Source organism: Myotis yumanensis, unplaced genomic scaffold (assembly GCF_028538775.1).
Source record: "Myotis yumanensis isolate MYYU_CA2020_CCGP unplaced genomic scaffold, mMyoYum1.0.hap1 SCAF_1, whole genome shotgun sequence".
In the NCBI taxonomy this organism is placed as follows: Eukaryota; Metazoa; Chordata; class Mammalia; order Chiroptera; family Vespertilionidae; genus Myotis; species Myotis yumanensis.
The window spans coordinates 194,826,509-194,851,876 of record NW_027223752.1 but is presented as its reverse complement, the minus strand read 5'-3'; the positions used below and the strand labels follow the sequence as shown (position 1 = coordinate 194,851,876).

The 25,368-nt window shown below is 37.7% G+C and overlaps 1 protein-coding gene across 2 annotated transcripts in view; it reads right to left on the bottom strand.

Moving 5' to 3' along the window:
* ADAMTS3 (ADAM metallopeptidase with thrombospondin type 1 motif 3) overlaps positions 1 to 25,368 on the bottom strand; it is a 251,866-nt gene that overhangs the window by 116,030 nt on the left and 110,468 nt on the right. For both annotated transcript variants that reach the window (XM_070395237.1, XM_070395246.1), the window contains one exon: positions 17,815 to 17,971. In XM_070395237.1, coding sequence (XP_070251338.1) covers positions 17,815 to 17,971 — 157 coding nt within the window. The remainder of the gene's footprint in view (positions 1 to 17,814; positions 17,972 to 25,368) is intronic.

The following is a 25,368-nucleotide window of genomic DNA, read 5'->3' as shown; positions in this document are numbered from 1 at the left end:
ATTAGGTATAAGGCATTCTGTTGTGCATGTGACTTTAAAACTTTAAAAGTTAAAAATGTAATGGTTGTAATGATCACAACCTCACATCAAAGTGGCCCTGTAAAAATGTTCTGCTCTACTCCTAAAACAGTGATGGCGAACCTATGACACGCGTGTCAGAGGAACACGTGAACTCATTTTTTTGGTTGATTTTTCTTTGTTAAATTGCATTTAAATATATAAAATAAATATCAAAAATATAAGTCTTTGTTTTACTATGGTTGCAAATATCAAAAAATTTCTATATGTGACACGGCACCAGAGTTAAGTTAGGGTTTTTCAAAATGCTGACACGCTGAACTCAAAAGGTTCACCATCACTGTCCTAAAACATACTCACCTCCTGCCCCTCTTCCTTTTTCACACTGGAGTAGACACAGTGGCTGTCCTCATCACCTCTCACCGGATCACTACAGTCAAATCTAAAGTGCCTCCGTTTTCTCACCCCTTTATTATATATTCTTCCAGGGTGGAAGACAGATCTTTTAAAACAGACATCACAATATATCACTTCTGTGAGCACCCTGGGTTTTTTGTTTGTTTGTTTTATTTTTAAACTTGTAAAATAAGATATTTATAAGATGGTATTAACTAGTCTTTCTTAAATGAGAAAAGGAGTTATTTTGGCTGTGGTAAGAAAGAAAACGGGAAAGATGTGAGAGAGATTGTGAGTTGACTGCCCATTTTGCATAGGGCATGATAGCACTGAGGGAGGCAGAATTTCAATTTTATAAATGAGGCCATGGTGCCTGGAGTTGTCCAAAATACCTAAAGTCACAGAGTTAATCAACAGCAAAGCCACTATTTGAATCCAGGTCTGTCAGGTTCCAAAACACACAACAGGAAAGACAAGGATTTTCAGTAGAGAAAATACTTAAAGCTCTAAAAAAAAAAAAATCTATTTTGAAACTATGTAAAATAAAATTAAATATGAGGGAAAGTAGACCACTGAATGATAAAAAAGAAGAGACCCCAAATAACTGATCAGAGACAAAAAGGAACCTACAGTGAGTGTGGCAGAAGCCAAAAGAACAGAAAACTTAATGAAACAATATGCTATCAAATGCCATGAAGAGGTACAAGAAAATAAGTGCTGAGAAAAAAATATATTGAAAAAATTTTTAATGTTTTCATTTATTTTAGAGAGAGAGAGAAGTGGAGAGGGAGAGAGAAAGATGGAAACATTTATGAGAGAGAAACATCAATTGGCTGACTCCGGCACACACACACACACACACACACACACACACACACACTACCACCACCACCACCACCACCAGGGATTGAGCCCATAACCTGGGCATGTACCCTGATTGGGAATAGAACCTGCAACTTCCCAGTGCATAGGATGATGCTCACCCACTGAGCCATACAAGCTGGGCTCTATTGAAATTTTTAAGTGTTTTTCAGTATCTGGGGAGAACTATTTATGGAAAGTGCTGAGGATCAGAGCCAAGCTAAGGGGAAGCTGGATAAGAGACTAAGTGATAAGCAAAAACATAAGGAAAATCAAAATAATATATGATATGGAAGGAGCAAAATATATGTAAAGAAAGGAGGAAAAAAACAAATATGTTCTTTACAGAAATTTGGCAATAGTAGTGATGAAAACCAATATCTACAAAGGGGCAAAGGGCCCTAATTCCATATATTTAAGAAGACAGAGAAGACCTATATGATCCATCTGTACACTCGTTGTGTCTCCCACTTGGATTTATAAAGATGAAAACATAAATACCTTTAGAATAAGAGGAAGAAATGAAATGTGTGACAGATGCCCAAACAATACGTGACTAAGTAAGATCTACATCACAAATCTGTAGCACCCCAGTCTCTTCTGTGCTGTTGTCCCATTCCTGGGTCTCATTCAACCACCACCCTCTGATACTCCAACAAACTATGTTATGAAGGCCCCTCAGACCATCAGCAGGAAAGTTCATTACATAGTCAGAGTTTGATAATCATCTGAGGTGAAAAGTTCTCTTTTGGATTATCTTCCTTGGAATTTTCTCCCACAAATTACAGAGAATCTTTGACACTGTGGGTCTTCTTATATGTCATACTGGCGGTCTTATGTACGATTTCATTGTTTACCTTCCTGACAAATTTAGTTGAAAGATCCTTTTGTTCACTTTTAAAAGTACTTGCAAAACCTGCATTTATCATCAAATTAAGAGTGTGGAGCATATTTTAAGTTATATTCCTTAGGCAAGGTACACTACTGAGTATCAAAATCATTCAATCAATCAATCAATCAATCAATGTTTACTGAAGACCTGTTCTGTGTTAGGCCCTGTGCTAGACCTTGAATAAGCAGTGTTAAAGAAAGAGAGAGAATAGGGATAATCCCACTTATTCTACGTCACATTATTTTGGGGAGACTCAAATGAAATAAGGCTTATGAAAGAACTTTGAACACCATTAAATGAGATATACATCATGGTGAAAACCCTTGATCTGTGCTCCTCAATACAAGAACAATTACTTAAATTTAAATTCACTAAAGTTAAATAAAATTAAACATTCAGTTCCTCAGTCCACTAGTCAGATCTCAATGGCTACATATGGCTAGTGGTTATCATACTGAACTACACTAATGTAGCACATTCTCATTATCACAGAAAATTCTATTGGAGAACAATTTCCTGGAAGATGAAAGCAGAGACACAAGAGAGAGAGCATGTACATGATATCAAAAGGAGAAAACACAAGTGATGCTATGATGAAAACTTAGTAAACCATAAGCTCAAGGAAATATGGTGGATGACTCTTACATGAGTATAAAATTACCATGAAGGGAAAACATAATTATGACAAAAGAGTAGTAAGACGTAAATTTTACTGAGTTCTTAGTAAGTGCCAGGAACTAATGCTAAATGCTTTACATCAATATCAGAATAATCCAAAGAATAATTCTTTAAAGTAAGTACTACTTTCATTTGTTATTTTTTTCTTTGCCTTGTAAATGAGGAAACTGTGGGGCTGATCTGTAAGTAATTTGACCTAAGTCACAAAGCTACTTAATAGTAAGCCTCTGGGCTAAAGCTATATTAAAGGGGGAAAATATTCACCCCATCAATAACAACTTAAACAGTGAATCAATCTGTTTGAATTAGTTATTATGTAACAATAAATCTTTCTACAAGTGTCTTTTACACTTTTACTAGTAGTACTAATAGCTATTAATACTAGGGATTGGGCCTAAGCCGGCAGTCAGACATCCCTCTCGCAGTCTGGGTCCCCTTACTCCTTACTGCCCGCCTGCAGTGGAGGGAGAGAGGCTCCCACCACTGCCGCTGCACTCACCAGCCAGCCATGAGCCTGGCTTTTGGCTGAGCAGGACTCCCCCTGTGGAAGTGCACTGACCACCAGTGGGCAGCTCCTGTGTTGAGCATCCAACCCTGGTGGTCAGTGCACTTCACAGCGACCAGTCGTTCTGCCGTTGGGTCAATTTGCATATTAGGCTTTTATTAGATAGGATGGTTTAGATTTAATTGTATGTTTCTTCACCAACCTTTATTGAAGTATACCACACTCTTTGATGAGAGAGCATATACTGAGGATCTAATAAAAATAAAAACAATGTATACTATATCAATAACATACTAGGGGTTTGTCTGAAACTCATCATTAATAAATTCATATTATGTCTTCAGACTTTTTGAAGGCATAAACTATGAACACATATTACATCTCTGATAAATGTTTTTGTTTTTAATAAGCTAGCTGAAAAAATGTCTCTGTTCCCTTTTCTGTGAGATGGGAAATAGTACAGATTGTTAAAGAGAAACATGTTAAATAGTCTTGCATAAAAAAAAAAAGTAACTGCTTAGATTCTTGATTTCTTTAGTTTTCTAAAGACCCAGGTGAAGATCTAATTTTAAAACTGGCTCAAGAAGTCAGATTCAAATGTTTGAGTCTGTTTTTATATAGGATATGCCTTGGCTAACCTTACTCTAAGAAACTTTACACAGTTGGACTGTCTTCTTTTGGCTATGAAACACCTTTTATAGGAATGGCTATTAAGGTGGGGTTAGAGTATGTGTGGAAAGGGGGTTGAACAGAGAATGTGTGTGATCCCATCTTAAAGCACCATGTTCTTATGCTAATCAAAATATGCTTTCTGAAATAAACATATTCTGCCCCTATACTTAGAAATATAAGGGTATTCTCAAGGGACTAAATACTGAGCACTAGAGTTTCCTATTCCCATTAGTTTTTCTGCTGTATATCACATTCAAACTGTCCTTTAAGCTTTAGTCACTGGATCTGGGTACCTAAAGTAAGAAAGTGCCTTCATGACTGGCTTTATTAATTTTTCCTTTATTATTGCCAAGAACTATAAAAGACTAAAACAGATGACCTCCCTATTTGTATTGAAGGAGGACTGGTCATGATACCTTTAACTTTCAATGCTATTATTATATCTAAGGACTAAAAGCTAGAAAAATCCTGAAAAGGTGAGTATATGAGCTCATGATAACTATACTACTATTTTCTGATTTGCATAAAAATCACTTATTTTTAATCATATAAAGCATCAGGTTTTTATATTCACAAAGAGAATAAATTTGATTTCCTATTTTAATCATGAATAAAATTCTGGGAAACTTGAGATAAAATTCTATATTTGCAGATATTAGTTAGAAAAAGAAAGTAATAGTAAAGTAAAATTAGGACTCAGAAATTAGACTTAAAAACATTGGAAATCTGAAGATTTTAGGGTTCTAGTGATTCAGGATGTCAAAGCTATATTTGTGATGCATTTCAGATTGTAAATCATGTGGTATGTGTGCTTAAGTTATGGAGGTAACATTTATTTTTTCTGACATTAATTCCATTTGTATTTTTTCTGACATTAATTCCATTTGTAACTGTTGTTTTTTATCATTCCTTATCTGAAATTACATGTATAAAATGGGGTAGGAAAAGATTCCAATAAGAGCCATTTCAATAATCCCTTGATATATATGGTTTCTATAAATAAAATAATGTGGAGTTACAACAAGGTGGGTCCCAGAAAGATGGTTATTTATGCAATGGGGGTGATATCTGGGAAAGATCATGTTCATCTTCTCCACCTTTATGCATAGATGAACTACTTGTTGTTCATCTCCAAGCACTGACTGGAAGGCCTTGAGAGGAGGAGGAGGAAGGGAAGGGATAGAGACCCTTGGATACTAGGATTTTTGCATCAAGAATATACAGCAACTCAATATTCAACTTAGGGAGCTCAAATAAAGTTTTCTAAAGAAAACAGATTCGTAAGTGAGGCTGTTGGGAGAGAGAAAAGATTTCTAAATCCTTAGTTCTCATCCTATATAATAGAGGTAATATGCAAATGATCATCACACCCTCACACAAGATGGCCACCCCCATGTGGTCACAAAATAGCTGTCCCCATGTGGTCACAAGATGGCCACGCCCATGTTGTCACAAGATGGCCGCCACAAGATGGCCAGCAGGGGAGGGCAATTGGGGGTGACCAGGCTTGCAGGGGAGGGCAATTGGGGGCAACCAGGTTGGCAGCAGAGGGCAGTTAGGGGTGGCTGGGACAGTTGAGGAGGGCAGTTGGGGGGGACTGGGCTGACAGGGGAGGGCAGCTGGGGGCAATTGGGCCAGCAGGGGAGCAGTTAGGTACCAATCAGGCTGGCAGGGGAGTGGTTAGGGAGTGATCAGGCTGGCAGGCAGAAGTGGTTAGGGGCAATCAGGCAGGCAGGCAGGCGAGCGGTTGGGAGCCAGCAGTCCTGGATTGTGAGAGGGATGTCCGACTGCCGGTTTAGGCCCAATAGGAATCCCCTATCGGGCCTAAACCGGCAGTCGGACATCCCCTGAGGGGGTCCCAGATTGGAGAAGGTATAGGCTGGGCTTAGGGTCACCCCCCACCCCAGTGCACAAATTTCGTGCACCGGGCCTCTAGTCTAATATATATCAACACTAGACCTAGATGAACGTGGGAACATAAAGGTCTTTTTAATTTGTTTGTTTGTTTTTCCTCCTATGAGAGAAAGCTCGAGCCATCGTCTAAGTGATGAGGCTGGAGGAGTGAGGAAAAAGCACTTAATTAGAGGAAGGAAAAGGCAAACTTGGCTCTCTTGACCTTGGACTGTTTCTGGGACAAGGGAGACAAGCAGCCACGAGGAGACAGTACCCGTCAAGGCCACTTCTCAGAAGAGAAGGGACATTGAATTCAAACTACAGACCATGGAGGACCTCCAAGGCCAAAGCTTTTTTTCCTGAACTATTTTGGGGACTCTGGAGGAACACCTCAAGGACTGCTAGCATTTGATCACATAGTCTGGTAGCAGCTGAGGAAGCCAGAGCCATGACTCCCCTTGGCGCCTGTGCTGTAGGAACACAATGTCTGAGTTTCCTGGGGAGCCTGTTGGAGCTGCTAATCCAGAATCAACACGATCCCACAACCAAAGCTGTGGGAGGGTCACATGAGCTAGGTACACCGGGTTCCTAGCCAGAACTCAGGGTGGTCTGGAGCACCTGGGAGAGCAGCCTCAAGTTGAGAGAGACCTGCAGTGAATGCCAGCAGGGCTAACAGCTGCCAGGCACACAAGGAATATCAGCCCGGCGGGACCAACTCAGCCAGCCAAAGAAGCCCATGTACTGGTTAACATGGAAAACACATGTACAAATAAGATGCATTCCAGGATATAAGATAGTCGGGCTTTCTCCTCCCCTGTTTTTGTTTGTTCTTTAATTTTCTCCAAAATATTTGTAAAGAATGAATATGTGCTACAATGTAACCACTCTATCAATAAAAGGAAGGTCCATGTTCATAATTCCCACAACTTAGAGTAAATTCTTGGCTTCCCATTTACTTATTTCTAATCAGAACATAAAATGTGAAGTTCATTCAAATGGTTTGAGTTGCTTTATTAAAGTTGTCAGGAAGCCACAAAAAGAAGAAACAGAGAGGAGCGATGCTCTTGTGTACACTTTGAGTTGAGGTCTGAGTTGCAATATAATGGGGGCCATATAACTAGGAAATATAAAATATCAATGAGTGTTGGGTTTTTATTCAAAAATAAAAATCTGGGTGATTATTATGACTACAGGCCCGGTGCACAAAAATTTGTGCACTCGGGGCGGGGGGGAAGGGGGTCCCTCAGCCCATCCTGTGCCCTCTCGCAGTCTGGGACCCCTCAGGAGATAATGACCTGCTGGCTTAGGCCTGCTCCCGGGTGGCAGAGGGCAGGCCCAATCCCTAGGTGCAGCCCCTGGTCAGGCTCAGGGTAGGGCCGATTGGGGGGTTGGGGCGCCGCCCCCTGTCATGCACAGAGCAGGGCAGATTGGGAGGTTGCGATGCCACCCCTAGTCAAGCTCAGGGTAGAGCCGATGGGGGGTGGGGCACCACCCTCTGTCACACTCAAGGCAGGGTCGATAGGGAAGTTGAGGCGCCATCCCCTGTCATGCACAGAGCAGGGCCCATCAGGGGAGGGTGGGGCTCTGTACCCTGTCACACACAGAGCAGGGCCGATCAGGGGGTTGAGGAGCTCCCCCCTGTCACTCACAGAGTAGGGCCAATAGGGGAGTTGGGGCACCACCCACTGTCACACACAGAGCAGGGCTGATCAGGGGGTTGGGGCACTCCCCACTGTGACGCACAGAGCAGGGCCCATCAGGGGGGTTGGGGCTCCGTACCCTGTCACACACAGAGCAGGGCCGATAGGGGAGTTGGGGCAACACCACTGTCACACTCAGGGCAGGGCCCATGTGGAGGTTATGGCTCTACCCCGTCACACACAGAGCAGGGCCCGTGGGGGGGGAAGGGGGGGTTTGGGGCGCCACCCTCTATCACCCACAGAGCAGGGCCGATCAGGGGCTTGGAGCGCTGCACCCTGACACACACAGAGCAGGGCCGATCAGGGGGTTAGGGTGCTGCACCATGTACACACAGAGCCACAGGGCAATCAGGGGGTTGGGGAGCTCCCCCCTATCAGGCACAGAGCAGGGCTGATCAGGGGGTTGGGGCGCCTTCCCTTGTCACGAACAGAGCAGGGCAGATGGGGAGGTTGTGGCTCCGCCCCATCACACACAGAGCCGCAGGGCGATCAGGGGGTTTGGGCGCTGCCCCCTGTCACGCTGATCCCGGTGCCGGGAGGCATATTACCCTTTTACTATATAGAATAGAGGCCTGGTGCACAGGTGGGGGCTGGCTGGTTTGCCCTGAAGGGTGTCCTGGATCAGGGTGGGGGTCCCCACTGGGGTGCCTGGCCAGGCTGGCTGAGGGGCTGAGGGCCATTTTCAGGCTGGCGGGTGACTGAAGCTCCCAACAGCTCCTTTTTCTTTTTTTTTTCTTTTTTTATTCTGGGCCAGCTTTAGCTCTGAGGCCTCAGCTGCTGAAAGCTGGTTTCTGACCTTTGTTTTTCCTTCTGTATTTGATACAATGTTGCCGTCCGGCTGGCTGAAGCCCGGCTGACTGAAAGCTGGTTTCTGGGGTTTTGTTTAGCTTCTATATTTGCAACATAGTTGCTTAGAGTTGCAGTTGAGAGGCCGGCAAGTGAGGCGGGGAACGTTGGAGTCTGCCATCACTGGAGCAAGCAAGCCTCCCTTTTCATTTCAGTGCATGGCTGCCGGCCGCCATCTTGGCTGACAGTTAATTTGCATAAGGATATGCTGATTAGCCAATGGGAAGGGTAGCGGTTGTACACTAATTACCATGTTTCTCTTTTATTAGTGTAGATTCTTTTGTCCATGCTTCAGATCTATAAAAATAATACTAGGGTATGTCATAACTGTTCATTACTAATGTGTATATGTCTGAGAGGACAGGAGGTTAGAACATTTCTTCCATTAATTTAAGAGAAAGAGTACTGGTGGGGGAAGGAAAGATACCCAGAGGAACTCAGATGACAGCAACCCTATAACAAGCAGCTCCAACAGGCTCCAACATGGCTTTTTTCAAATGTTGGGTCATCACAAACGAGAGAAGAATGTTGAAAGAGACAAAAAACAACAGACCTAGCCTGACTAACTTAATTATAGCTCCTTTAAACATAAATAGGGAGGTGCATTTACTATACCTAGCAGTGATGGCCACTAGGATATCCCCCAGACTCAAAAACCAAGCCCAAGCTCATGAAATGAGAAACGACAATGTTTATTTGCATTAAATTCCTATATTGGTTTTACCTATATATGTCATCCAAAATTGGAAATGAAGAAATTTAAAAGCTGTTTTAATACCCTAAATTTTGTTATTAGAATGCTGTATAGTGAGTGGCATTTTATTATACTGCTATCATGGCGCGGAACATAAAGAGAATCTGCTTTTATCATTCACTTTTCTCACTAAAAGGGCATTAGAGATTGATTTTATTTATTTATTTTTTAGCACATTGGGTAAGAACTGATAAAACATGAAAACAAAACCTGCCAAACCTGCCAAAGTGCTGAGGCAGAGGGCCGACGGTAAAATGCAAAGTTTCAGCACCACACAGACATTATTCTTGACATTTAAAGAACACACAGCAATTTATATAGCACACTAGAGAGAAACAAAACCTTCCATAGGAATTGGCTAAAAAACATTTAGAATTAAAGATTGTCTTTTGATCTTTGACAAGAATATAGACAAAGTGTTTAGAATGTTTGGTATTATTAATCAGGGCTCTGAAATAATGAACTAATATCTCAGCCTAAAGACAAATAATATATTAATGTGGGTGGAACATAAGTGGCCACAATAGTTCTGAAAGTTGAGAAGCAATCAAACAAACAAAATTTGAACTCCTACCTCATTCAGACCTGTCCAAGATATTTTCCAGATACACCGTGAGGTACTAGAAAATGATACAGGAATATGTTGTATATAATTATTTATCTACAATAAACTTCATATTCTCATTTAGGGAAATGGCTCCAAACGTTCCTAGAACAAATCTTTTTATCATACACAAAGTCCCAAGTTTAGAACATTCATTAAGAACTTTTAAATTTAGGTATTTAGAGAAGATGAAAATCTGAGTAAAATTTCTGGTATTTAGAAAGAATAAAACCAAATATTAAGCTACTTGGCAGAATTCTGTATTAAAGGAGCATTTACTTTGACCTATGTGTACCTCTTACATTTTAATCCACAGTGCCCATCATCTGATTTCAAACAATTTGCAAATAAAACTATTATTTTATGCTATACTTATTTTCCCCATTACTGCATTTCTCTTCAATATTAATAGCCTTCACCTCATCTACCAGGAAGATGCCCTGCAGAGAGATAGGGATAAAACAATTCTATAATGAAAGAGAGAACCGAGAAAAACACACCTGAATCTTCCACAATCAGGCAGGGGAACCACAGGGGAAAAAATTTTTGCAAAGTACCAAATGAAGACAATCACAAGTGAATAACATTGATCATCATAAACAAATGCTATATTTAAAGTTAAAGACTGATGAGCCAGCAGGGAAAAGAAAATAGTCAATGACAGAAAAAATAAAATCTACTTTTCAGCAAATTATCTTTAATATCAGCCATATTAGTTAGAAGTAATGAACCTCCAGAAACACTCAATTCCTTACACAAACACTCCCCACTCACTAACATGAAAGTTTATAAGCTGTACATGTAAAGAAAATAAGTATAGGTTTGACCATGTGTTTAAAGCAGGCACACTTGACAAGAGCACTGTCAAAATGTACTTAATATTTTACTTAAAACAGTCTATCCCTTCTAAGCAAAAATGGTTGACATGAATAAAACCACACTAAAAGCATATTTTTATAATAGGACATATTTTATATTTAGAAAGAATAAATGAATTTTAATTACTAACAAAATTTCTTCTTGGTATTAATTGCTCCCTCATGAGTAAACTGGTAGACAGCTGACCCTTCAACAACACAGATTTGAACTACACAGTTCCACTTACATACGCAGATCAATAAACATGTACAGTACTGTAAATATATTTTCTCTTCCTTATGATTTTAATGCCATTTTCTTTTCTGTAGCATACTTTATTGTAAGATTAAGAATATAATACATATAACATACAATATGTGATAATCAATTGTTTATATTTTTAATAAAGCTTCTGGTCAATAGCAGGCTAATAGTAAAGTTTGGTAGAGAATCAAAAGTTATACCCAGTTTTCTGACTGCACGGGGGTCGGTGCCCCTAATCCCTATGTTGTTCAAGGGTCTACTCTGTAGTTACTTCTGAGTAGGCAGTCATTTAATTCATAAGATCTGGCCTAAATTATCTGCATTAACTTTCTACCCTCAGATAAATTAACTGCTTTCAATTGCACTTCAATCTCCCAGATATATCTAAAACCTTCCAATTCTTTTTCCATTAATGCCACATCAAAAACTAAATAGTAGTTCAGCAACTCTGAATTCTCAATAGTCTTTCCACTTCAGTTCTTTATTGGAAACAATATGAAGTTTATTTCATAAACAAATTCCTTTTTTTAAAAACTATTCATGAAGAGATAGAATAGCCCAGTAAGATATTTTAATAAAAAGTATTACTCTTACGTTTCACATCTGAGAGCTCTTTAACTATCACCCTGATTCCTGGTTACTTTATGTAATAATTCAATCTTCAGTTGCCTTAATTTTGATCAACAATTGTTATAAATACCTAGATTATAAAAGACAGAAAATCTAACTGAAAAGGAAGGTAATAAATATAATTAGTATTTCCATATGAATCCAATGGTACTATCCTTAATGAATGGCTAACCCTCAGATGATAAACTAAACTACACAGTTGGGAAGTTTTTGTCATTTAACATCTACCTAAAAGAATGGCTGATACTTAGCAGATCTTAATGATTTAGACATATTATGTTCCATTCTTTATTTAATTTTAAAAATCTGCTCAATTTCATTTCTCTTGTTTGATGTGTGTGTGTGTGTGTGTGTGTGTGCATGTATGTTTGTGCACACATGTGTATTACAAAGCCTATCAATGTTTCTCTTTGATCGGGGCATAGGTCATGAGAACTTGCAATTACAAGGGGTTTTAGCACCTATTGACATGTCTATAGATTCAAGGAGGACTCTGTTCCTAGGACTCCTAAAATAAGGAATAGTCTTCCCATTATTCCAGTTCTTGTTTCATAGTTTCATTCCCCAGCAACCAGGAGCAACTCCCAAATCATTCAGACTTGTACATGTTTCCCACCTGGGACAAAGACTCCTTCACAGCGCCATGGCAACCACACCAGCATCACAAGCACTTGGGTTCATGCAGGAAAATGAAAATCCTGAAAGGAAGCTAGGAGATAAAGGCTTACTATTCCTTGTTTCCCACTAGTAGGAAGTAATTACAAAAATTACTTTAACACAAAGCTTCTGGTGAATGAATAGTTTGTAATTTGAAGGGAGAGACCTAAGGGCCTAGGGATTAAATAAAAAATATGAAAAGCTGATGTCATAAAAGTAACAGCCCCCACACCCTAAAACAAAACAGACTGCCTAAAGCTAACTTTCTTACTAATGACCATGTACACATTCTTAAGAGATGGTCAGGGGTATATTTTGTTCTGTTTTGGGTTGTTTTTTTTTTTAATCCGAGTTTAAACTGATGACTAATTAAATGCTGGCGGTGAACTTTATGATTCTTTAATGGTTTACTAGACATGTTGTTAACAAATAAAAATTCAAAGACCATAAACTATGAAACAATTTTGTCCAAACCAAAGATGCCAAAAATGGGTGTGAATTCCATACTCCCAAAGCAGGAATCAGAAAATAAAGTAAATTCAACTCTCCCTCCATAAAGAAGTAGATAAGTTTCTTTATCATAAGCATGCCAAGTGCATGTTTGTTGTTAAAATGAAAAGGGTGGTTATTTTTTTTTGTCAGAAATTGACAGTGCTTTGTGTTATGAATACCTGCAGGTTCTGCAAGGGAAGATAATTTCTTTTTTAAATCCTCAATGGAGGACATTTTTCATTGATTTTTAGAGAGAGTGCAAGAGAGGGAAAGACAGAAAGAAACACTGATGTAAGAGAAACACATTGATTGGTTGCCTCCTGCATGAGCCCTGACCAGGGCCTGGAAGGAGCCTGCAAATGAGGTACATGCCGTTGACCAGAATTGAACTGAAGTCCCTTCAATCTGCAGGCCTATGCTCTATCCAAACCAGCTAGGGCTGGAGGAGAATATTTATTCTACCAAATCTAAAAGTGCTTTAGGACTTATTTTTTAAAGAGTAATTCTAAAAGCAGAGCACTGAATCTGTGATTTTCTGAGTTCAATGTATGTTTAAACAGCTCTTCATATTTTTTCACATTTCAAAAACAATACAAATTCCCTTTTGAGAGTCAAGGAAAGAGAATTTGTGCAATATATTGGAATGGTTGCAGGTTGTTTTTGCTGTTGAGCTGCACCATACAATATAATATCTCCATAGGTTCAAAGTCGTGACTTTTACTGGAAACCCAGATAAATCTTTTTTAGAGGAAGGAATAGAAATAGATGTTAGCATTCAATCAATGAAATAGCTTAGGGTTCTTGAATGTAGAAGAAGAATATATTTTTTTTTTAGTTCTTGTTTTGTTGAGGACATAATTTCCTCCTCTCCTATAGTGATAGGTAGCAAACATTTTTCATGGGCTTCCATTTCTGTGCATTGTACACCTTCTATTCTCAATGATACAGAGTTGAGAATGAGAGAGTAGAAGGCTAGCAGAGACATTCCAAGCATCCACAAGTCAATAGCTTTCACCTGACTCCGAAGCTAACCTTTACCCACTTCTACCAGAACATGTATATAGGCCATTCATGCACTGAATCTGGGACATGATTATGAAAATATACTATGCACTTTTTTTATATATATATTTTATTGATTTTTTTACAGAGAGGAAGGGAGAGGGATAGAGAGTTAGAAACATCGATGAGAAACATCGATGAGAAACATCGATCAGCTGCCTCCTGCACACCCTCCACTGGGGATGTGCCTGCAATCAAGGTACATGCCCCTGACCGGAATTGAACCTGGGACCCTTCTGTCGGCAGGCATACGCTCTATCCACTGAGCCAAACCGGTTAGGGCTACTATGCACTTTTTACTTCACCCATTGTTCTAATTTATCTTCACACTCAATATGTCCAAATGCATTCCCACTTGTCATTGCCCATCAAGCTTATTTCTATTTCTATTTTAAATACCTGAAATCTAGAAAGATAATTCTCTAGTCTTCCTGATTAGAAGTCCAAGTCATCCTTGATCACTCTCTTTCTCTCTAAACCTAACATATATTCCAACAATTAACCCTATCAATTTTAGTTCAATCACAATCCAATCTGACTCCTATCTCATTACTACTCACCTAGTTTAGATCAAAATCGGATTTAATTTAGAATGCTTGCATCAATCTACAGAACAATCAAAGGCAGTTCTGAGTTGCCAAGCTGACAAAGCAAGACATGTAGCCAGGCAATTACTGTGACAACTAGCAAAATGCAGAGCATTTAATTACATGGGCCCTATTGATGAAACTGTAGGGTCAGAAGTGCCTTGCTGTCAGAGAAATTTATGAAGACCATAGCCCGCAAATGTGTTTCGTTCTAAGTAAATCTTATGTATTTTTTCTTCTTCATATAACTTTTTTAAGGAAAAACCTCATGTGTCTCCTAAAGTAACATCCTGAATTGATCCAGAAAAAGCACTATTTTATATTATACTATAGTTTTGATTTATAAATCAATATACCTTTCTCTTCCTAGAATCTGTTCAATTTTACATTTTAAAATGATGAAATGGGGTATTAAAATGTATTCTTAATTTTTAGCTGTAAAGTATTTAGTCCACGAAAAAGCTTGGCTCTCAGTCCTATAACCAATAAGTTAAAAGAAGAATTTAAAAGTTATAATATGGTACACTTACAGTTCCGAATCTGAATCTCTTTTTGCCTTGGGGAGAGATTTACACTTCTAAAATATATGGTTACAATTTAAGATTCTCCAAAGGAGATAAATGATATCACCAGTAACTCAGTTCAATCATAACTTCATAAATAAGATAACAAAAATCATTAAGCTCATGCTAGGTTTTATCATGGAACATTCTAAGAAAACTGAATGGTCCTATTTTGGTTCAAGTTTTAAGGTAATTGAGAGTTAACAAAGGAACCTCTTTTTCTTTCACCCATGATCACTGAGAACCTTTCCAAAATGTCATTACCCTCCTTTGTGGAATACTTCTACTGTAAGGCAACCTTCTCCACTCACAAGTGAAAAACTCAAAATAAACAGTCTCAGTGTCTACGTTATAAAATCTGGGTATGTTGATTTTGATACTATAAAATATTAAATAATTAAAAAATTAATATCTCAAATTAACTTAATCCCATTCAATTATTTTATATTAATATGCCATGACTAGTAAATTTCTCTAACTTAGCATCAAAAAAAGTATTAAACATATTATTGCTCACAATTTTCTTATTTTCAGAAAAAATAATCTTCTCTTTTTCCCTGTAGTTAGCATACTAATAAAAAGTACCAGGGCTGATATTTATAGATATACCAGGAATTGAAATGGAGCAATAGGATACAGCTTGGTGAAACTCTAGGTATGACAGATGGAGCAAACAGGATGACAGTCGTCATGTCTAATCGTGTCTCCAATCCTCCAATGTGATTCCACAACATGTGGGCTATGTTTTTTTTAAAATATATTTTTATCGATTTCAGAGAGGCAGGGATAGAAACATCAGTGATGAGAGAGAATCATTGATCAGCTAGCTGCCTCCTGCATGCCCTCTACTGGGGATAGAGCCTGCAATCCAGGCATGTGCCCTTGACCAGAATCGAACCCAGGACCCGTCAGTCTGCAGGCAGACACTCTATCCACTGAGCCAAACCAGTTAGGGCTGGGCTATGCTTTTTTTAAAAGATATTTAACAGTTGTCTCAAAAGAAATATTAGATATGATTAATATATAACAACCAAAGCTACAGATAGTATCCTACTATCGATCCTTTGACATAACCAGCCTTCTCATTTAGAATTACATTTTTAAAACATGGAAATATAAATGAGAATTAACAGTAATGTATTCACGTGAAGACAATCAACTATTCAACTTTATCAAAATTTGTAACATGTAAATCTTTTGCACAAAATAATGAATACTAATAAATTAATAACAAAAACAATATCCAGCCTCGAATTAAGCACCTCTTATTATTGAGGACTATATCCAGCAATTTGCATTTATCATTTCTAATAGTTATTACAATTGTGCAATGTATTTTAACTCTATTCACAGATAAAGGAACTCAGAAAGGTACTAATCTAAAGTAAACAGAACAACTTGATGTTGTAGACCTACTAATTTCACTGTCTAACTACGGTGTCTTCTCTTTCTGTTATATGGCAGAGACCCTCTAGGACAGGCTCACATTTCGCAGTACTACATCTATTAATGCAAATCTTTTGTTTCAAATCAGAAATTTTTTGAAAAAACTTCAGGTCATATTCATTTTACACTTATTTTAAATTTTACGAGTCAATGAGACTAGCATATTAAAGGAAGCCAGTGACATCTGAAAATCAACATAATAACTAGGTAACAACTCAATATAGAATATAGATAATTGCTCAATTAAGATTATTTATATCCTTGAAATCTCCCTAAGGAAATTTCCATTACCTTTAATTCAGAAAGTTGGCCTGGCAAAAGTAAATATAGACTTTTTGAGATTTGGTTTAAAACATAGATTCCCAATTTTCCTTTCTTCACCATACAGGAAACTTTTATACCCAATTTTATACCCAAGAATATCTCTCTAATGCCAAGTTACTTTCAGATTTCATTAAAACAAACAAAAATAGAAAATCTTCTTGTGCCTTAATTTTGATTTTAGTGCTCCAGACTATTTTGAAATAAAATTCAACAAAAGCATTCAACTCAGTGTCTCTTCCACATGTAACAAGTTTTAGAAAACAGACCTTCCAGTCAAATAGCATACTTATTTTCAAATATAGCAATCACACTACTCTTAAAACACAATACAACTCTTTGATATGTCAATATGACTATTATAAATGTTTTAAGTGATATTAATAAAGCATAATTTAGATACTCCTAGAAAACACAAATATTTTCAAATTTTAATATAAGCTACAAAAATTACAGTTTTAATGTGAAACTTTTAAAAGAAATAATAAATAACAAACATATTGGGGCTACAAAAATTGCACTGAAATAAAACAATGCCTATAACATATATTCCTATATGCATTTTTATTTTTAAACAATTTTTAAAGATTTTTATTGATTTTTAGAGAGAGGAAGGGAGAAGATGAGAGAGAGAGAGAAAAAACATCAATGTCAGAGGAAAACATCGATCAGTTGCTTCCTACATGCCCCCGACCAGGGATGGAGCCCACAACCTGGGCATGTGCCCTGGCCAGGAAGCGAACCAGCAACCTTTAGGTGCATGGGACGATGCCCAACCAACTGAGCCACACTGGCCAGGGCACTATATTCATTTCAAAAAATGAAAGCCATATTTCATGTTTTATAAATACAGGGGTAGGCAAAAGGAGGTTTAGAGCTGTGAGTAGGCAAAACACAAGGGTTTATTCTTGTATTATTTATTATATTATTTTCATACAAACAACCATAAACCTACTTTTGCCTGTATAAACCCCTGTATAAACCTCTTTTGCTGCCTCCACATTATACAAGATCACATGACAATCACATTCTCTTAATTGATAAGAGAATAAGAGAATCGTTTTCATCATTTCTTAACATTACAGATAATATTAAGCCTTGTCAGAGACGCCTACCTCTGTAGTAGAAGTCTTTGGACATGTCTATGGGAGCCCGTTCTACTGCTGATCTCTTGTAGACAACATGAATCCTTCCCTTTTCTTCCTCCATCTGCTTACCTCTTTCCAAGGGTTCAATGAAATACTCATCACCATGACTTTTTATCATTCCAGCCTAGAGAAAGCATAAAATGTATTAATTTCTTAAAGAAATATCTACCCCCTTTACCTCATGAGTACCTTTTCTAAATTGTAAGAATTTAATTTGTGAAAACGAATGCTTTTTCTTTCCACTTTTGGCTATACATTTAAAATTGTTTAAGGTATTATGAGATATCAGTAATTCATATGAGGTATAAATTCATGTATGACAGGACTAAAAAATTCATTTAAGATAGAATAAGAACTTTAAATGCGGTGAGAATAAGAAAATTATACAGTGTATACATTTCGTCAAACTGCAAAAGAAGTGCATTTATATATTCTACTTGGTATTTAATCTCTAAAAGAAATCTTATGGAGCAAGTAAACTCCTGAAACATTTCTAGTTTCCTGTAACAACTCAGTGTGGCCCTTCTGTACATGCATGTTACCCTTTTTTTAAACTCATTTACATCTCATTTCCATACTACTATGCTATGAGAGGAGTAAGTCCCATAGTGCACTCAGTACATAAACTTATTTCTGCCTTTAATTAGCCTTTTTACGCTTCAATGAAAACTCCAAGTTTCTACTTTTATTAAATTGAAAAACTAACTCATATTTGTTCTATCTTAATCTAACATCATGATTTTATATATATTATTTTCCTTCTCAAGTTTCATCCTTCACACTGAAATGATTATTCTTACATTTAATTCTTTCCACCTCTTTTTTTAGTGTCTCTTTCTGTTTCATCTTCTTTAGAAAATGAATGTTTATTTAGAAAACCCCAGGACTATATTCAGTATTATAGAAGAGAAACGATGGTTTTGTTTGAAATTTGTTCTTAAGTATCAAGTCTACATTACAGTCAAATAGTTACATTTATCTACTTTAAAGGTCATATATTAATATGTATATTAATTTAAATTTCAGTATATTTATTTGAAAACAATGTTGAAAAAATAACGTTAGTGTGGAAATTGTAATTATTTCAAAAAAATATAACAGATTGAAAGGTTAGTCATATTTTTCTTCTCAGGCCCTTAACTTATTCTATATTTTCACAGGTCATTGGCCTTTATGGAACATGATCGGGGAGAGGAATTTCTCATTCTTTCTAATTCATGTTGGTCTAATGTCTCTACAATTCTGGTATCAAGCAACACAGAAATGAAAGGTAGGCACACCTTACCAAATAGCATTTGTTCTCAGTAAATACAGCTCTGACTGTAGCTTTTCTCCTGCATTCAAATCTGTACCTCGCTCCTTTCCATTCAGACTTCTACCACCAACTACATACGTGCTAAGCCTCACAGGAAGGTCTTACCAACTATAATGTCTCCAGATGCCAATTCTACACCCACCTAGATGCTGTGCACATATAAACAGCCCTTGAATCTATGGGGCAATATCTTACAAGGAAACATCACCAGAGTCCTTTCACCACACTTAGCCTTTACGATCTTAAAGAAACTCTGGCTGTAACTAAAAAGAACATTGACCCGAAGACTATTATGCTAAGCGAAATAAGCCAGCTTAGAGAAAGACAAATAGCACATGCTCTCACTTATATGTGGAATCTAATGAACAAAATAAACTAACAAACAAAATGGGCCCAGAGGTATGGATGCATGGATCTTCTATTTCCACTGCCACTTTCTTAGTTACAGACCTCATCATTGCTCATTTGGATGACAGAAACTACCTCCTATCTTGAGATTCCCATAGATCATAATGATTCTCCCAGTGAATGCCTAACTCTGGATGGAAACAGTGGTCACTGAAGCATTCAGCAACTCTGAGCAAAAAGCAATGGCTATTGGGGACACTTGAAAGTGATAGGGAGGGTAGTGAGGATTAGCCCACATGCCTCTGACATTTCTCCATACCTTCTATTGCAAATATTCAAATCCCAAGCACCAGAGTGTTACTTCCCCCTCTAGACCATAGGTAGAACAAAATTAACAGCGAAACCTCTCCCTTAGAAGGCAATTAAAATTTAAGCCAGATTGAGGTAATATCGTTGGCATGGCAAGAGCTGGGTCATGTGACCTCCAATAATTCTATACAGAAAATCTGAGAGCTATCCTTGTAGTCATAATTATATTCATTAATTTTTTTAAAAGTTAATTTTAAAAAGTACTGAACTACACACCATAATAAATAAAATATTCTCAAAGACATGGTTTATTTGCCCTCTAACTGAGGGCATTCTAGTCAAATAAATAAAATATATGCCTAAAGGTATTCAGTCCAGAAAGTGAGTGATATGGCAGTTGAGAGTCAAATTAAGTGTGTTTTTTATGCTCAATCTTACTGCACAGCAAACTATCAGTAGGAGCTGTTGATTTTACATCCAAGATTATCTAAAATCTGTTTTAACTGAAATCTCCCTAGCCTCCATCACAATGGGTCTTCACTTGGGCCGTTGCTATTGTTCACACTGTCTCACATTTTCACAGAGCTCAGCAGCCAAAACTGTTCTTTCAAAACATCATATTAATTTTAGATAAACTAGAATGTGGTAACACATGGACTGAGCATGTACGAACAGCTCAAAAATCAGGTACTTCTTTCTTGCTCACATGAAAGTTCAGGACAGTTCTATGCAAGCTGACAGGAGGTTTGGTTCCACACAGACATGCAGGTGTCCAGGCTGATGGTGCTCTGCCATTTCTATACGGCTCCCAAGTCTGCGCAGTCAGAAGGGGAAACAGCAGGAGGAAGCCCACATGGGAGGGTGTCATGAGCTAGGCTTAGTCCGGTGTTCACCACTACCACTTACTTCCATGGGTCGACTGCACAGCCAACAGTCAAGAGAGGCAGGAAATGGGATCTGGCTGTGTGCCCAGGGAGAAAAGACAACTGGATTTTGATGAACAGATGGCAGTCTCAACCTCAAATAAAATCATGTTACTCTTTTGTCTACAACACCTCAATTGCTTCTCATTGCACATTGCACTTAAAACCACACTCCCTACCACAGCTTTCAAGGCCTGCATCAACTAGCCCTGCCTAACAGCCTCAAGCACTCAACTGCTAAAACTCCAGAATTAAGCCAAATAGCCTCTAAGCATGGAAGGAGCTATCACAAAAGCCACACTCCTTTCTCACCTCACTATTGCCCCAGAATGAGGGGCCTTTGTTCAGTTTAGGTTTTCCTTAGATGTTCTCAAGCTCTTTATAGCTTCAGGCCTTTGAAAGTCTGTTGATTCTGTCTACAACTCTCTTCTCTCACCATGCCACATTTCCCTTAGCTATTTGTTTTTCCTCTCCAGGTCTCAGCTTACTTCCCTAAAAGTGATTTTCTGACTCTCTTCCCACATAGACTAGGTGACCCCAAATAAATTAGGACCCATCTTAGCCAATCATTCTGACTCAGGAACAGTGTGTTCTTTCTTCTCAACACAAATTCCAGGTTGTTTTACCTGAATGCCAAATTTATTGTTCTGTCTCCCAAGGCACTGTCAGTTCTGGAGGCAGACTTGTTTATCTTAATTCACCTTTGTCTCCTTAACCACCATCACAATGGCTGGCACAAAGTATATTTTCAAAACTTTTTTTATGAAAAATTACATGAATGAATGGTATAGTGAGAGGATAAAGAATTTTTAGGGACGTGGTGATCTTGAAAAGGTGGGAGGATTGTCATGCTGGTGGTGTGACATAGGCATTAGAAGTGAGACAGCTCAGACTTGAGCAAAGGATATGAAGTGCAAAAGCCCAAGACATGCTTGAGGACAGTGAGTATCCTATTCACTCAGAGAACTGCAGGGCAGTTCTGGGAAACAAGGGTATGAAGAACTTATATTACCTCAACCTACTATATAGGAAAGTCTTAAAATCTGAACTCCTAACCATGGCCTACAAAGCCCTACATGGCCTGGCCTTCTCTATCTTTTGGGCTTCCAATGTTTTATACCTTGCTCTTTCTGCACCAACCACATGGGCCCTAGTCCCAAAGTACTACCCCCCTCTACATGAATTAGTTTCCCCTTCACTCTTATGCCCAGGTTGCGGGCTCGATCCCCAGTAGGGGGCGTGCAGGAGGCAGCCGATCAATGATTCTTATCAGTTATGTTTCTACTTCTATCTCCCTCTCCTTTCCTCTCTGAAATTAATATATATATATATATATATATATATATATGTAATTTAAGAAAACATTTCATTAATTTCCCTTTATGATACAAAGCCCTGCTCACTGACCATTCTCTCATTCCAGGAACCAAATGGAAAATATTTACTGTATTTCTCAAATTGTTCTCCAAAATTTAAGACACATTTTTAGAATATTTATCTTTAATAGAGCATTAAGCATATATTAAACTTATCTTTTAGTTAAGTCTTCACACAAGCCCTCAGACAGCATTTCAGAGGGGATTTTAGAAAACAATGATCTATGCCAGAAATCCAGCTGCATAATTCCCCTCTCATCTGGTCAACTCTTCCAGCTCCATCACTCAACCCAAACACGGCCAAGAATCCAGAATGAAGCCAAATAGCCTCTGAGCATGGAAACAGCAATTACAAAGGCCACACTCCCTACTCACTAAGAGGGGTCTTCAAGCCATAGTTGATACCCAATGCTATAAACCAGGTTAGAGGGTTTCCTAATCTTCGTCAGAGTGTAAGTGGAAGAGGAAAGTAAGGAGTGTGGGGCACAGGGAGTTTCAGATGAGATCATGTCTATGAGTGCCCTTATAAACGTCAAAGCCCTGCAACAAATATAAAATCCTAGTCTTTATAGGATGGTAATAATAAACATCAGTCACTAAGAAAAAACTAAACTGTGTTTGACTTGGTTTAAAATTAAAATCTGTAGAAAGTCATTTTAAAAGGAGTTCCAACAAGAATTACTAAGATTTTCTTGAAAATTCTGTGCCAGATAGTCTAAAAAAAAATGTATGCTTTGGAGACATTCCATTTATAATTGTGACACCCAAAATTATTTTACTGCAGTGATTCTCAAATCATTAAGGCATGAGAGCAGAGAGAGGTAGCTTATTTTTTTTTGAATGCCAGGAAAAATGTGCCAAATAATGTAATAAATAACAAACTGAGGTTAACTACATATGCATTATGTTATGCTAAATTGGTTGCAATTTCAACATAACAGAAAAGCAGTAATAAGTTTTAAATGTCTAGTTTAAGTTTTCAACTATTTTAATTAAACTTAGTTTATGTTTAAATGTCTGGAAGAGACATTGAGAAAATTTTATATTAATGCGTGTGAGAATAAATGTGTATGTAATATTGAAAAGATTATCATTATAATTTAGTGGTACAACAACTATATCTTAGCTCACTAAAGTTCCATGAAAACAAGTTTTGAGAATCACCATTTCACTGTGTTGCTTTCTCCAACTTTTATTGTATAAAGGTGGCAACTGAACACATTGCCTGATTCCACTTTACCTTTAGAATAGACAGATATTATTACATGAAGATGATTTACAAATCTTTCCTGAATTTCAGGGGTATTTCAATGATATCCCTACAGCACAGTGGTTAGGGAATGCAAAAATAGTTCAGAAGGCTGGAAAATAGAGGAAAACAGATTCCAATCTGTATTTGTTAACAAAATACACTATTTATATTAAAGAAGCGTAATTATGTGGAAGGCATTTGGATAAAATTCATGAAGATTAAAAAGTAGCTAAGCCAGCCAGTGTGGGTCAGTTGGTTGAGCATCGTCTCATGCACCCAAAAGGTCACAGGTTTGATTCCCTGTTAGGGTACATGCCTGGGTTGCAGGCTCTATCCCTGGTAGGGGGTGTGCAGGCAGCCAATGGATATTTCTCTCTCCCTCTCCCTTTTTGTCTCTCTAAAACCAATAAAAACATTTTTAAGTAGCTAAAATATACCCTAAGCCTTGCCATAGATTTCCATAAAGCCTTCAATTATTTCAAAGGCAGAACATTTTTTTTTACTCTTTTTGGACAGTCAGTATCTTATCAATATTTCTATAGTACTTTTCACTGTCAATATGTTATCATAATTTTTATGTGAATTGTGCTAGTGCTTGGAAATTAAGAGATGCTGAGAACGATGTCAGCTAAACCAAAATACAAATCTGATAAACTCCAGATTTATATTGCGTTTGGCTGTCATTTCATTCAACAATGATCCTCTGGATGACTTCTGAGTCTCAACAGCGTGTAACAGTTCCCTGGAAATTGATAATACTAAAGGTATGTTTGTAGAATCTAGTCTATGAAGCGAATGAATGGGCCCTCCAGAAAGAAGGAAGAAAGGAAAAAAAGAAGAGAGGGAGGGAAGGAGGGAGGGAAAGAAAAAGGGGGGATTATGCCATCTTGACTCACAATTCAATTAATTGTTAAAGCAAATGAATTAGTTACACTGGACATCACCAATTCAGTTCCTTAATTAGAGAGCATAATCTCCAAAACTTTGCTGCCTGATTCTTATCAAAATCTATATTGTAAAAAATAAAATTCTAGGAGGATTTCCTAAAGACTGGAGGATTTCCTATGCATCCAGTTTAGTTCCACTAATTTTCCCTAATCTCCATTACCAATCCTTGCCTCCATTAAGCCAGACCTCCATTATTTGGGCCCCTAATAGGACTTTTTTTTTTTTATTCAACTGTATAAAATGTTAACTTATCGGCCTATGATGAAAGAGATTACACAAAAAGAGACCCAAGAAAGCTCATTACTGTAATAACAATATGGTTGTTATTGAGGATCTCTCTCAATATTATAATCATATACTGTTTACTCTGTGAGAATCCAGAAAAAACACACAAATAAATAAAATAAATTCTCTCATATTTTTGTAAAAGGCTCAGTTTTGCTTCTCCTGCAAAACTAGTTTACTTTTATTTTGTAAATTCTGTGCATTATATAACTGATCAATATATGGCTTTTCATGGTAAGGCATTTTATCTAGTAATTTTTCCTGAACCATGAGAAGGTTTATGAGGACATAGAAAAAAATCTCTGAGAAAAACTTAAATCAGATTGACTAAAGCCTTAATAAGATCAAATACTCTGAAAACATTCAATTTATTAATGTGGCCAATTAAAGCAGACCAATAGATGCCTTATGATTAAATAGAAGATGAACCTACCTCATCTTAGCAAAAGAGGAGGAACCTAGCTTGGTTCACACAAGATTTGGGTTCCGGTCATAGCTTTGCTACTAATTAATATGACTTTTGAAAAGTCATTTAAGCTTTTGGGGGCTCGGTTTCAAAATCTGTAACATTACAAAAGTTTTACTAGATAATCTCTAAAGTGACTTCCAATTAAATTATCTTTCAATGTTAGAGCTCCCAGGAAAAATATGAATTTGACAAGTTGTTGTTCCCTGCCAGTATCCCAAGACCCACTTATTTCCATGATAAATAACTTGAGATATGATCATAAGACTAACCTAAAGTAGGTTGCAAACTTCAGTGTG